This window comes from Ranitomeya imitator, chromosome 1 (genome assembly GCF_032444005.1).
Source record: "Ranitomeya imitator isolate aRanImi1 chromosome 1, aRanImi1.pri, whole genome shotgun sequence".
NCBI classification, from domain to species: Eukaryota; Metazoa; Chordata; class Amphibia; order Anura; family Dendrobatidae; genus Ranitomeya; species Ranitomeya imitator.
The window spans coordinates 578,849,256-578,862,623 of NC_091282.1; the positions used below are offsets into that span (position 1 = coordinate 578,849,256).

Below are 13,368 nucleotides of genomic sequence, written 5' to 3' on the forward strand. Positions count from 1 at the left end.
TTGGCCGATTTCACCCGACCCGACATTTGAGAAAGTTGGGTTTCGCGAAACCCGACTCGATCCTAAAAAAGTAAAAGTCGCTCAACTCTAATGAAGACTATTATTACCATCACTAGGAGTGGTCAACCAACAAAGATGATTCCAAGAGCAAAATGTACAATAGTCCGCAAGATCACAAAGAAATTCAAGGTAACCCCTAAGCAATTATAGACCTTTATCACTTCAGGTAATTATAATGTTCATGAATCCACAATTAAGAGGACATTGTGCATCAATGATGTTCATGGCGGAATAGCAAGGTGTAAGCCAATGCTCTTCAAAAAGAAAGTTGCTGCGGTTTAGAAATGTATTCACTTAGCAAATTGGTGACATGTTCAATACTCATTCTACTCTCTGTATATATATTATGTATATAATATTTCAGTTCAAAGTATATATTTGAATAGAAATAACCCACAAATGTTCGTGGGAACTTATCCTTACATATGATGGGCAAGGCCCATTTTTTTTCTCCTTGTATAATACTCTTTAAATAGCTTAATCCAATTTGTGACCTGACACATTAAGCTAGGCTAAACATTTCTTTGTTTTCTTATCTGCCACAAGATCATGGATATTTTCTTGAAGGCTAGAGAATTTATAGAAAAAGAAAGACATACATGCTAGGCAAGACATTTATTTTGTTCGTGGAATATTCTGTAAATGCAAATTTACTCATGCTTGGATATATTCAGTGAAGAAATGTGGGAATGCCTCAAACAATGTCTTCTTAGTGTCTTTTCATGTTCCTGGTTCAACTTCTGTCGATGGTTAAAAACATTCTGGACTCAAAATGGTTTGCTGACTCTTTCAGTTCTTTCTGTTGTAACGGGGTGCCTTATTGGATTTTTACTTAGAATACTGGAGCTCAGTGATTTGGTGAGTTGACTGTTAATATTTTTGCATTACTTTTATGGCTGAAATCTATACAGTGATTCATAATTTGAAAATTGTCATTATTTACTGTTGTTTGTAGAGTTTAGCTATCTCATACAATTATTTCACCTAAGATGTAAAAAGTCTGATTTCATTTAGCTTCATATATTTGTTTCGAGTGAGAAAAAGTCAGAAATAAGTTATACTGTACCATGTAGCAAGGCAGATTTATACATATTTCCCCTGCCTGTCACTTCACTACAAAAATAGAGTTTTCAGTTCATTAAAATACTTGGTGGACTCTCTTGTAAGACCTTATTATTGTTGATAAAATTTAAATATAGCTTAGTATTATATCTACAACTATTTACCACATTTCCAAAATCTGTTTAATTAGGTTTACAAAAATATGCCAATCTGATACTGATAAAGAGGCTTAAATCCAGAATTGTACTTTAGTATAACATGAAAAATAGAACAGTGGTGATGACACTATGTGTATGACTACAATGAATAACCCAGATGAAAACTGAGGATTCCAGAAGATTTGTTACATAGCAGCACATAAAGGATTTACAACTCAGATAAATAGAGCAACAATGTACTGACAGTCATTTACTGTACAGAAAAAAATCCCAGAGGAGAACTTAAATCAAATAATAATTACTATAATTTCAGAACAATTTCATTAGTGTTCGCTTGTCAATGTACAATCACCAGAGGAGAGAACTCATTTTCACAATATATCACAATGTTTTAAAATTCGCCCCTGTAATGGGAACATGACAGCCTCAGTTATAGCAAATCACTGATTCTGCAAATCTAAAAAAATGTATGGCAATGTGGAATTTTATTTTGTTATATGAGCCAAGAAATGTCCCAAAATCCTTGGCAACTTTTATTTTTTTTAATAATGACTAGTGATGATCGAATAGTGAAAAATTCGTTTTCGGGAAAAATCGGCACAAATAATTTGAAATATCCATGTATTTGTACCAAATCCAATGAAAGTCAATGGGATAGCTGAATATTTTTCTGCTGGACCCAACAAACTGGTCTGGGGGCATGGAAAAAAAGCTGAAATGGATGTGACACTGCTAAAACTAAATGGAAACAGCGTACAGAATATGGCTACATGCTTTTCTGACTCACATATGGTATCTGGGAACAAGGTTGTCAGACCATTATATATATATATATATATATATATATATATATATATATATATATATATATATATTAATAAAAATAGGAACAGCACAAATCCTTCACTTATCTTTGGGTGCAAGGTCCCCAGACAACCTGTCCACTGATTGTCTCAAGTCCATAAACTTCAAAAAAGCAGGCAGCACTCCATCTCCTTTGAAAACTGTGCAGGATTTATTAGACCCACATGTCTGGGCAAAGTTTTGGCTCCAAATGAGCCTTTCTCAAGCAGTGGGTGTATCCCCATGGTGCATATATATAGGCATTTTAACAATATATATTGTTATATATATATATGTATATATATATATATATATATATATATATATATATATATATAGGCATTTTAACAATCCTCTATTACAGCCAATTATCTTGTACAGTACAGAAATGTGCAATACATATACAGTGAATTTCTATTCACTAGAGTTGATATAAAGTGCATCAGTACAAATGACATAACATGCTCATGTGTTCATACATATTTGATCCCTTAATATCTTATAGTGCATCTTACTGTCCATCTATCTATTTTATCAGTTACGGTATATATTTCCGCTTACCCTCCAGGGCACATGTTGTTCATGCAGGACGTCATGTAAGCTGTACAGCGTTCTAACACATTCATTGCGCATGTCCGAGCGCATCATCTCTGTCCCCCCCCCTGGAGGTCAACAAGTGTCAAACAGTGCTGCAATTAACCCCTCTGGGTCAAAAATGCCTCAACTGATGACCCCTTAGAGCGGTTACATCATAGTCCCGGCAAGTTAACAATCATTAAAAAAGTTATAACAAGAGGAGAAGGTTCCTTATGCTCATATTTTTATTTATTGGCCACAAATCCACTACTTTAATGAAAATTCACATAAAAGTATAAAAACTGTGAATTTTCATTAAAGTAGTGGATTTGTGGCCAATAAATAAAAATATGAGCATAAGGAACCTTCTCCTCTTGTTATAACTTTTATAATTGTTAACTAGCCGGGACTATGTTTAACACTTGTTGACCTCCGGGGGAGGACCTGAAGAAGGTCGTGTCCGGAATGTCATGATGGGAATAGACATCATAAAGAGTCCATGTGGCAGTTTGTATATTAGCAATTCTTATTAGAAAAAGAGAAATGTGAAGGTGTTGTTTTATAGAAATAGTGTATATCGCTGTAAAGGGGGCGCTGTGGAGGCGCTTTAAATAAGAGATCTCATGCCACAACAAAGATGGTGGTTTCTAGCGCTTATGTTAGAACGCTGTACAGCTTACATGACGTCCTCCATGAGCAACATGTTCCCTGGAGGGTAAGCTGAAATATAAAACTGATAAAATAGATAGCTGGACAGTAAGATGCACTATAAGATATTAAAGGATCAAATATGTATGAACACATGAGCATGTGATGTCATTTGCACTGATGCACATTATATGAACTCTAGTGAATAGAAATAATCTATAATGCACTTGGATTACTGTATATGTATTGCACATTTCTGTACTGTACAAGAAAATTGGCTGTAATAGAGGATTGTTAAAATGCCTATATATATGCACCATGGGGATACACCCACTGCTTGAGAAAGGCTCACTTGGAGCCGAAACGTTGCCCAGACATGTGGGTCTAATAAATCCTGCACAGTTTTCAAAGAAGATGGAGTGCTGCCTGCTTATACATATATATATATATATATATGTATATATATATATATATATATATATATATACCGTATATACTCGAGTATAAGCCGACCCGAGTATAAGCCAACCCCCCTAATTTTGCCACAAAAAACTGGGAAAACTTATTAACTCGAGTATAAGCCTAGGGTAGGAAATGCAGCAGCTACCGGTGAATTTCAAAAGTAAAAATAGATGCTCCATACCGTTCATTATTGCCCCATAGATGCTCCATATAAAGCTGTGCCACATATAATGCTCCATATCGTTCATTATTGCCCCATAGATGCTCCATATTAAGCTGTGCCATATATAATGCTCCATAACATTCATTATTGCCCCATAGATGCTCCATATAAAGCTATGCCACATATAATGCTCCATACTGTTCATTATTGCCCCATAGATGCTTCATATAAAGCTGTGCAATATATACTGCTGCTGCTGCTGCTGCAATAAAAAAAATCACATACTCACCTCTCTTCGCTCAGGACGCTGGCGCTTTCAATATTTACCTGCTCCTCGTGCGGCTCCGTCTCCAGCACTGACGCTCAGCAGAGGGCGCGCACTGACCACGTCACCGCGCCCTCTGACCTGAGCGTCACAGCCAGAGGACGCTGGAGACGGAACCGCAGCGGAACGAGGAGTGGTAAATATCGCGCAGCGCTCCCCTCCCCATATACTTACCTGCTCCTCGCGCGGTCCCTGCACGTCCCTGCTTCTCGCGGCGCTGCATCTTCTTCTTGTATTGAGCGGTCACAGTTACCGCTCATTACAGTAATGAATCTGTGGCTCCACCTCTATGGGAGGTGGAGCCGCATATTCATTACTGTAATGAGCTGCACCATGTGACTGCTCAGTACAGGAAGAATCTGCAACGCTGGAAGAAGCAGGGACGTGCAGGGACCGCACTAGGAGTAGGTAAGTATAACTAGACAGCCCCCGCTCCCCCTCCCCTGCCGACCCCCAGGTATGACTTGAGTATAAGCCAAGAGGGGGACTTTCAGCCCAAAAAATTGGCTGAAAATCTCGGCTTATACGGTATATATATATTTTTTTTATATATATATGCTTTAAAAAAAATACCTCTCTTTTAGCATGTGTTCACACGTAGCCTTTTGGCTTTACTTTTCCTTTATCATTTGTGAGGCCTCTCATTCCCACCTTACATATGGGAGGTCCTTCTTGCCAAATAGTTGGCAAGCTTGTGAAATACATACAATGCCATTTCAAACATGCCCACTTGAAATTTGGCATCGCCCTGTTGTGAATTCTGCTTTTGGGCTCCCTCCAGTGGTTGTAGGTGGTAATGCAGTTGTCCCTGGGCTGCAATCCTGGACAGGTGTATCTGCTGATTGCAATTCTGACTGGGGTATTTAGGTTTGCAGGATTCATTAGTCCTTGCCAGTTGTCAATGTTTCTTGGGAAGTGTTGGACCTCTGTCTGGCTTCTCCTGCTTAGCTGCAAATTCAGCAAAGATAAGTGTCTGTTTCTCTTTCTATGGCACACATGCTGTGTGCTTGTTTTTTGATTGTATTCCTGCTCTGAGTGTAGGATTCTCTGGAGTTGCAGATATACGTTCCACGTCTTTAGTTAGATGGAGGAATTTTTGTATAATCTGCTGTGGATATTTTTGGAAGGGTTTTAATACTGACCGCACAGTACTCTGTCCTATCCTTTTTTATTTTAGCTAGAGTGGCCTTTTGTGCTAAATCCTGTTTTCTGCCTGTGTGTCTTTCCTCTCCTACTCACAGCCAATATTTGTGGGGGGCTGCCTATCCTTTGGGGTTCTGCTCTGAGGCAAGGTAGAATTCCTATTTCCATCTTTAGGGGTATTTAGTCCTCCGGGTGTGACGAGGTGTCTAGGGTTTGTTAGGTACACCCCACGGCTACTTCTAGTTGCGGTGTTAAGATCAGGATTTGCGGTCAGTACAGTTACCACCTACTCCAGTGAAAGTTTTCATGTTGCTCCAAGGTCACCGGATCATAACAGTACAACTGGCCCACAATGAGTTAAATGCATCTCAGAAGAAGGGAAGAAAGGTGTTGAGCCATTTTTTTTCTTCAGTCTGTTTTGTCTTCTCTTCCCTCTTTATCTCTGGGTGGCTGAGGAGTCTTGTGCTAGCATGGATGTTCAGGAAATAGCTTCTCGTGTAGACCAGCTTGCTGCTAGGGTACAGGGTATTTCTGATTATATTGTTCAGACTCCTGTTTTAGAACCGAAGATTCCTACTCCTGATTTGTTTTTTTGTGACAGGTCCAAATTTTTGAGTTTTAAAAACAACTGTAAACTGTTTTTTGCTTTGAGATCTCGATCCTCCGGTGATTACATTCAGCAGGTTAAAATCGTCATCTCACTGCTGCGTGGCGATCCGCAGGATTGGGCGTTTTCCCTGGAATCTGGGAATCCGGCTTTGCTTAATGTAGACTCCTTTTTTCAGGCTTTAGGATTATTGTATGATGAACCTAATTCTGTGGATCAAGCTGAGAAGACCTTGTTGGCCCTGTCTCAGGGTCAAGAGGCGGCAGAATTGAATTGTCAGAAATTCAGAAAATGGTCTATGTTGACTAAATGGAATAATGATGCTTTGGCGGCAATTTTCAGAAAGGGTCTTTCTGAATCCGTTAAAGATGTTATGGTGGGGTTTCCCACGCCTTCCGGTCTGAGTGATTCTATGTCTCTGGCCATTCAGATTGACCGGCGCTTGCGGGAGCGTAGAACTGTGCGCGCTGTGACGTTGTCCTCAGAGCAGATTCCTGAGCCAATGCAGTGTGATAGGATTCTGTCTAGAACGGAACGACAAGGATTCAGACGTCAGAATAGGTTGTGTTACTATTGTGGCGATGCTTCTCATGTCATTTCAGTCTGCCCTAAGCGGACAAAGAGGATCGCTAGTTCATTTACCATCAGTACTGTACAACCTAAATTTCTGTTATCTGTGTCCTTGATCTACTCATTGTCATCATTTTCTGTCATGGCGTTTGTCGATTCAGGCGCCGCCTTGAACTTAATAGACTTTGAGTTTGCCAGGTGTTGTGGTTTTCCCTTGCAGCCTTTGCAGAACCCTATTCCTTTAAGGGGCATTGATGCTACACCGTTGCCTAAAAATAAGCCCCAGTTTTGGACACAGGTGACCATGCGCATGGCGCCAGCCCATCAGGAAGATTGTCGATTTCTGGTGTTGCATAATTTGCATGATGCTATCGTGCTGGGTTTTCCGTGGTTGCAGGTACATAATCCTGTGTTGGATTGGAAGTCCATGTCTGTGATTAGTTGCGGTTGTCAGGGGGTTCATAATGATGTTCCTTTGATGTCAATCTCCTCTTCTTCCTCTTCTGAAATTCCAGAGTTTTTGTTTGATTTTCAGGATGTATTCGATGAGCCCAAGTCCAGTTTCCTTCCACCGCACAGGGACTGCGATTGTGCTATTGACTTGATTCCAGGCTGTAAGTTTCCTAAGGGTCGACTTTTCAACCTGTCTGTGCCTGAACATACCACCATGCAGAGTTATATTAAGGAGTCTTTGGAGAAAGGGCATATTCGGCCATCTTCTTCACCGTTGGGAGCGGGGTTCTTTTTTGTTGCTAAAAAGATGGCTCCTTGAGACCCTGTATTTATTATAGCCTCTTAAATAAAATCACGGTCAAGTTTCAATACCCTTTACCTTTGCTTACCGATTTGTTTGCTAGGATTAAGGGAGCTAGTTGGTTTATGAAGATTGACCTTCGGGGGCATATAATCTAGTTCGTATTAAGCAGGTTGATGAATGGAAAACTGCGTTTAACACGCCCGAAGGCCATTTTGAATACCTTGTGATGCCATTCGGGCTCACTAATGCTCCATCTGTTTTTCAGTCCTTCATGCATGATATCTTCCGGACTTATATTGATAAGTTCTTGATTGTATATTTGGACGATATTTTGATTTTTTCGATGATTGGGAATCTCATGTGGAACAGGTCAGGATGGTATTTCAGATCCTTCGTGACAATGCCCTGTTTGTGAAAGGGTCTAAGTGTCTATTTGGGGTGCAGAAGGTTTCTTTTTTGGGCTTCATTTTTTCTCCCTCGTCTATAGAGATGGATCCGGTTAAGGTTCAGACCATTCATGATTGGATTCAGCCCACATCCGTGAAGAGCCTTCAGAAATTTTTGGGTTTTGCAAATTTTTATCGCCGTTTCAGTGCTAATTTTTCCAGCTTGGTTAAACCTTTGACCGATTTGACGAAGAAAGGCGCTGATGTGGCGAATTGGTCCTCTGTGGCTGTCTCTGCCTTTCAGGAGCTTAAACGTCGATTTACTTCTGCTCCGGTGTTGCGCCAACCGGATGTTTCTCTTCCGTTTCAGGTTGAGGTTGACGCTTCTGAGATTAAGGCAGGGGCCGTTTTGTCTCAGAGGGATCCTGTTGGTTCCTTAATGAGCCTTCTTTTCCCGTAAGTTTTCGCCTGCTGAGCGCAATTATGATGTCGGCAATAAGGAGTTGTTGGCTATGAAGTGGGCGTTTGAGGAGTGGCGACATTGGGTTGAGGGAGCTAAGCACCGTATTGTGGTCTTGACCGATCATAAGAATTTGATTTACCTCGAGTCTGCCAAACGGCTGAATCCTAGACAGGCTCGATGGTCCTTGTTTTTTCCCGTTTTGATTTTGTGGTCTCGTACCTTCCGGGTTCTAAGAACATTAAGGCTGATGCCCTCTCTAGGAGTTTTTTGCCTGATTCTCCTGAGGTCTTGGAACCGGTCGGTATTCTGAAAGAATGGGTGGTCCTTTCTGCCATTTCCCCTGATTTACGACGGGTTCTTCAGGAATTTCAGGCTGACAAACCTGACCTCTGTCCTGTGGGGAAACTGTTTGTTCCTGACAGATGGACTAGTAGAGTGATTTCTGAGGTTCACTGTTCCGTGTTGGCTGGTCATCCTGGCATTTTTGGTACCAGAGACTTGGTTGGTAGGTCCTTTTGGTGGCCTTCTTTGTTGCATGATGTGCGTTCTTTTGTGCAGTCCTGTGGTCTTGTGCGCGGGCCAAGCCTTGTTGTTCCCGTGCTAGTGGGTTACGTTTGCCATTGCTGGTCCCTGAATGGCCCTGGATGCATATTTCTATGGATTTTATTTCTGATCTTCCGGTTTCCCAGAGGATGTCGGTTATCTGGGTTGTTTGTGACCAGTTCTCTAAAATGGTTCATTTGGTGCCTTTGCCTAAATTGCCTTCCTCTTCGGATTTGGTTCCATTGTTCTTTCAGCATGTGGTCCGTTTGCATGGTATTCCGGAGAATATTGTGTCCGACAGAGGTTCCCAGTTTGTTTCTAGGTTTTGGCGGGCCTTTTGTGCTAGGCTGGGCATTGATTTGTCTTTTTCTTCTGCGTTTCATCCTCAGACAAATGGTCAGACCGAGCGAACTAATCAGACTTTGGAGACTTATTTGAGATGCTTTGTAATAAGATTATGTTATTGTTCTATGGAGTCAGAATGACGACAAACATGGTATATCACAGTTCAAGATATATATATTGTAGGAAGATGAACTTCAGATAACTGATGCAAACTGCAGCTTTACAGATAAGCAATTAAACAGTCTCAAGAATATGCAAATATTAGAAGTACAGACCGAGGGTGCAAGTACAAGTCCAGCAATGCAGTATCCAGAGGTCAGAGTCCAGGCTGGCTCCCAGCTGAGGGGCAGACCGTAGCAGAGGTGGGTGCAGAGCAGGTGAAGAGTAACAGAGTCTTTCCGGTGGTACGTAGATCCAGAAGCAAGCGGGGTATCCCGAGGAGTAGAAGAACAAGCAGGTTGCAAGTCCTTGAGCTTGGCAGCAAGTGAGATACAAGATACACAAGCAAGGTATAGTGTGCAGAGTTCCTTTATATATGCAGCAGACAGGAAACAAGGAGTATCAGACAGGAAACAAGATGGCCCCCATGAAGCCAGCCACTCCATCTTGGGTAAGGGCAGAATCCAACAGAACTAAGGGCAAGAACAGACAAAAACAGGTATGCAGTCTCTGTCCTTACATGCTTTGTGTCTGCTGATCAGGATGATTGGTTGGCTTTCTTGCCATTGGTCGAGTTTGCCCTTAATAATCGGGCTAGTTTGGCTACTTTGGTTTCGCCTTTCTTTTGTAATTTTGGTTTTCATCCTCGTTTTTCTTCTGGGCAGGTTGAGCCTTCTGACTTTCCTGGTGTGGATTCTGTGGTTGACAGGTTGCAGCAGATTTGGGCTCATGTGGTGGACAATTTGGTGTTATCTCAGGAGGAGGCTCAACGTTTTGCTAACCGTCATCGGTGTGTTGGTTCCCGGCTTTGGGTTGGGGATCTGGTCTGGTTGTCTTCCCGTCATGTTCCTATGAAGGTTTCTTCTCCTAAGTTTAAGCCTCGGTTTATTGGTCCTTATAGGATTTCTGAACCAGAGAAAAAAGACACTGCATAAATGTGTGCACACCTACGTATCAATGAGTAACGACTTTATTATAAGGCAAAAAACATACAAAATATAAAAACATTAAAACCATATCCAATGAGGATCAAAAGACAAACACACCATACTCCTATTATAATAATACAGCAAAAAGCCCAACAAAATGAACGATGCTCATGTACTCATATACATAAATGTATAGATAAATATATATATGATCATCTAAATAATCGAGGGCCGAGCATTAGTGACCTAGATAAATAGATTAAAAAATAAATCATAAATAAATAAAACCACACAGATCCCGATAACATGTGGGCGTCCCCAAAGTTATCATACCATAAACCAAATCCCTGACGAAGCTGCCTAGCGCAGCGATACGCGTGGGACTCTCCCACACCTCCTCCTGTATTGCCCGCAGATCCGCCAGCATTGGGGTCCGTTTCATGGCAACCACTGACATGTAAACTACTATTTTCTATGGCTCTCTCTCTATTGTTATGAGCCGATTGTGCAGCTTTGGGTTTTTTTCTCTGGCTGTTTGATTTTCCAGCTTCATTTACAGCTTCTGTTTATTGTGTGTATGCTATCTTGTGCACACATCTTCAGTGGTTCGCTTTTCTGTGCCCCTTTGCTGATCCAGCCTATAACCACTTTTTTGTGATCCTCTGTTCCCTGTGATAGATCTTCAGCTATAGCCACAGGGTTCCTTACATATAGTGATTACTTTACATGGTTGGATTTGGTTTATGGTATGATAACTTTGGGGACGTTTGGTGTGTTTGTCTTTTGATCCTCATTGGATATGGTTTTAATGTTTTTATATTTTGTATGTTTTTTGCCTTATAATAAAGTCGTTACTCATTGATACGTAGGTGTGCACACATTTATGCAGTGTCTTTTTTCTCTGGTTCAGTATTTGTACTCTCCATGCATTGTGTAGCACCCTAGTGGCTAGATTTAAATATTATTTGTGCTCCCGACACATTTTTTGTACCTTATAGGATTTCTGAGATTATTAATCCGGTGTCTTTTCAACTGGCGCTTCCGGCCTCTTTTGCGATCCATAATGTTTTCCATAGATCTTTATTGCGGAAATATGTGGAGACCGTTGTTCCCTCTGTTGATCCTCCGGCCCCTGTGTTGGTTGATGGGGAGTTAGAATATGTTGTTGAGAAGATTTTGGATTCCCGTTTTTCGAGGTGGAAGCTTCAGTACCTTGTCAAATGGAAGGGTTATGGCCAGGAGGATAATTCTTGGGTTTTTGCCTCTGATGTCCATGCCGCTGATTTGGTTCGTGCCTTTCATCTGGCTCATCCTGATCGGTCTGGGGGATCTGGTGAGTGTTCGCTGACCCCTCCTCAAGGGGGGGGGGCACTGTTGTGAATTCTGCTTTTGGGCTCCCTCCGGTGGTTGTAGGTGGTAATGCAGTTGTCCCTGGGCTGCAGTCCTGGACAGGTGTATCTGCTGATTTCAATTCTGACTGGGGTATTTAGGTTTGCAGGACTCATTAGTCCTTGCCAGTTGTCAATGTTTATTGGGAAGTGTTGGACCTCTGTCTGGCTTCTCCTGCTTAGCTGCCAATTCAGCAAAGATAAGTGTCTGTTTCTTTTTCTATGGCACACATGCTGTGTGCTTGTTTTTTGATTGTATTCCTGCTCTGAGTGTAAGATTCTCTGGAGTTGCAGATATACGTTCCACGTCTTTAGCTAGATGGAGGAATTTTTGTATAATCTGCTGTGGATATTTTTGGAAGGGTTTTAATACTGACCGCACAGTACTCTGTCCTATCCTTTCCTATTTTAGCTAGAGTGGCCTCTTGTGCTAAATCCTGTTTTCTGCCTGTGTGTGTCTTTCCTCTCCTACTCACAACCAATATTTGTGGGGGGCTGCCTATCCTTTGGGGTTCTGCTCTGAGGCAAGGTAGAATTCCTATTTCCATCTTTAGGGGTATTTAGTCCTCCGGCTGTGACAAGGTGTCTAGGGTTTGTTAGGTACACCCCACGGCTACTTCTAGTTGACCTCTCTGACCTTTGACGTACTATCCGAGGTGCCCTGGGCCTATCTGACCCTCGACGGGATAGTACGTCATAGCGATCGGCCGCGCTCACGGGGGGAGCGCGGCCGATCGCGGCCGGGTTTCAGCTGCTTATCGCAGCTGACATCCGGCACAATGTGCCAGGAGCGATCACGGACCGCCCCCGGCACATCAACCCCCGGCACACCACGATCAAATATGATCGCCGTGTGACAGCGGTATAGGGAAGCGTCGCGCAGGGAGGGGCTCCCTGCGGGCTTCCCTGAGCCCCTCGCAGCAACGCGATGTGATCGCGTTGCTGCGAGGGTTTCCCTACCTCCCTCCCTGCTCCAGGCCCAGATCCAAGATGGCTGCGGCATCCGGGTCCTGCAGGGAGGGAGGTGGCTTACCAAGTGCCTGCTCAGAGCAGGCGCTTGGTAAGCCTGCAGCACTAGTCAGATCGGTGATCTGACAGAGTGCTGTGCAAACTGTCAGATCACCGATCTGTGATGTCCCCCCCTGGGACAAAGTAAAAAAGTAAAAACAAATTTTTCCAAATGTGTAAAAAAAAAAAAAAAATCCTAACTAATGAAAAAAAAAATATTATTCCCATAAATACATTTCTTTATCTAAATAAAAAAACAAAAACAATAAAAGTACATACATTTAGTATCGCCGCGTTCGTAACGACCCCACCTATAAAACTATATCACTAGTTAACCCCTTCAATGAACGCCGTAAGAAAAAAAAAAACGAGGCAAAAAACAACGCTTTATTATTAGAGTTGAGCGACCTTGACCTTTTTAGAGTCGAGCCGGGTTTCGCGAAACCCGACTATCTCAAAAGTCGGGTCGAGTGAAATCGGCTGATTATGGCGAAAAGTCGGGATCGACCGAAACACGAAACCCAATGCAAGTCAATGGGGCAGCATAGTCGGCAGTGAGTGGGGGCCAGGAAAACACCTAGAGTGCCCATTTTAATGTCAAAACCATCCATTCTTCTTAATGAAGCTTGTCAAGCGTAATTTACCTTATAATAATTGGAAGGCATTTGAAATTGGGGGTCATTTGGCTAAAGTTGTGTGGGGTAGGGCTGGTTCAAGTAATTAGTGGGCCCAGGAAATCTGGACCACGTCACGGCAGTGGAGCAGGGAGAGGT

General features: G+C 42.1%; 1 protein-coding gene across 1 annotated transcript in view; it reads left to right on the top strand.

Moving 5' to 3' along the window:
- The first annotated feature begins 584 nt into the window (after positions 1–584).
- LOC138680259 (excitatory amino acid transporter 5-like) overlaps positions 585–13,368 on the top strand; it is a 1,936,174-nt gene continuing 1,923,390 nt past the window's right edge. The window contains exon 1 of the mRNA XM_069767861.1: positions 585–918. Coding sequence (XP_069623962.1) covers positions 703–918 — 216 coding nt within the window. The 5' untranslated portion in view covers positions 585–702. The remainder of the gene's footprint in view (positions 919–13,368) is intronic.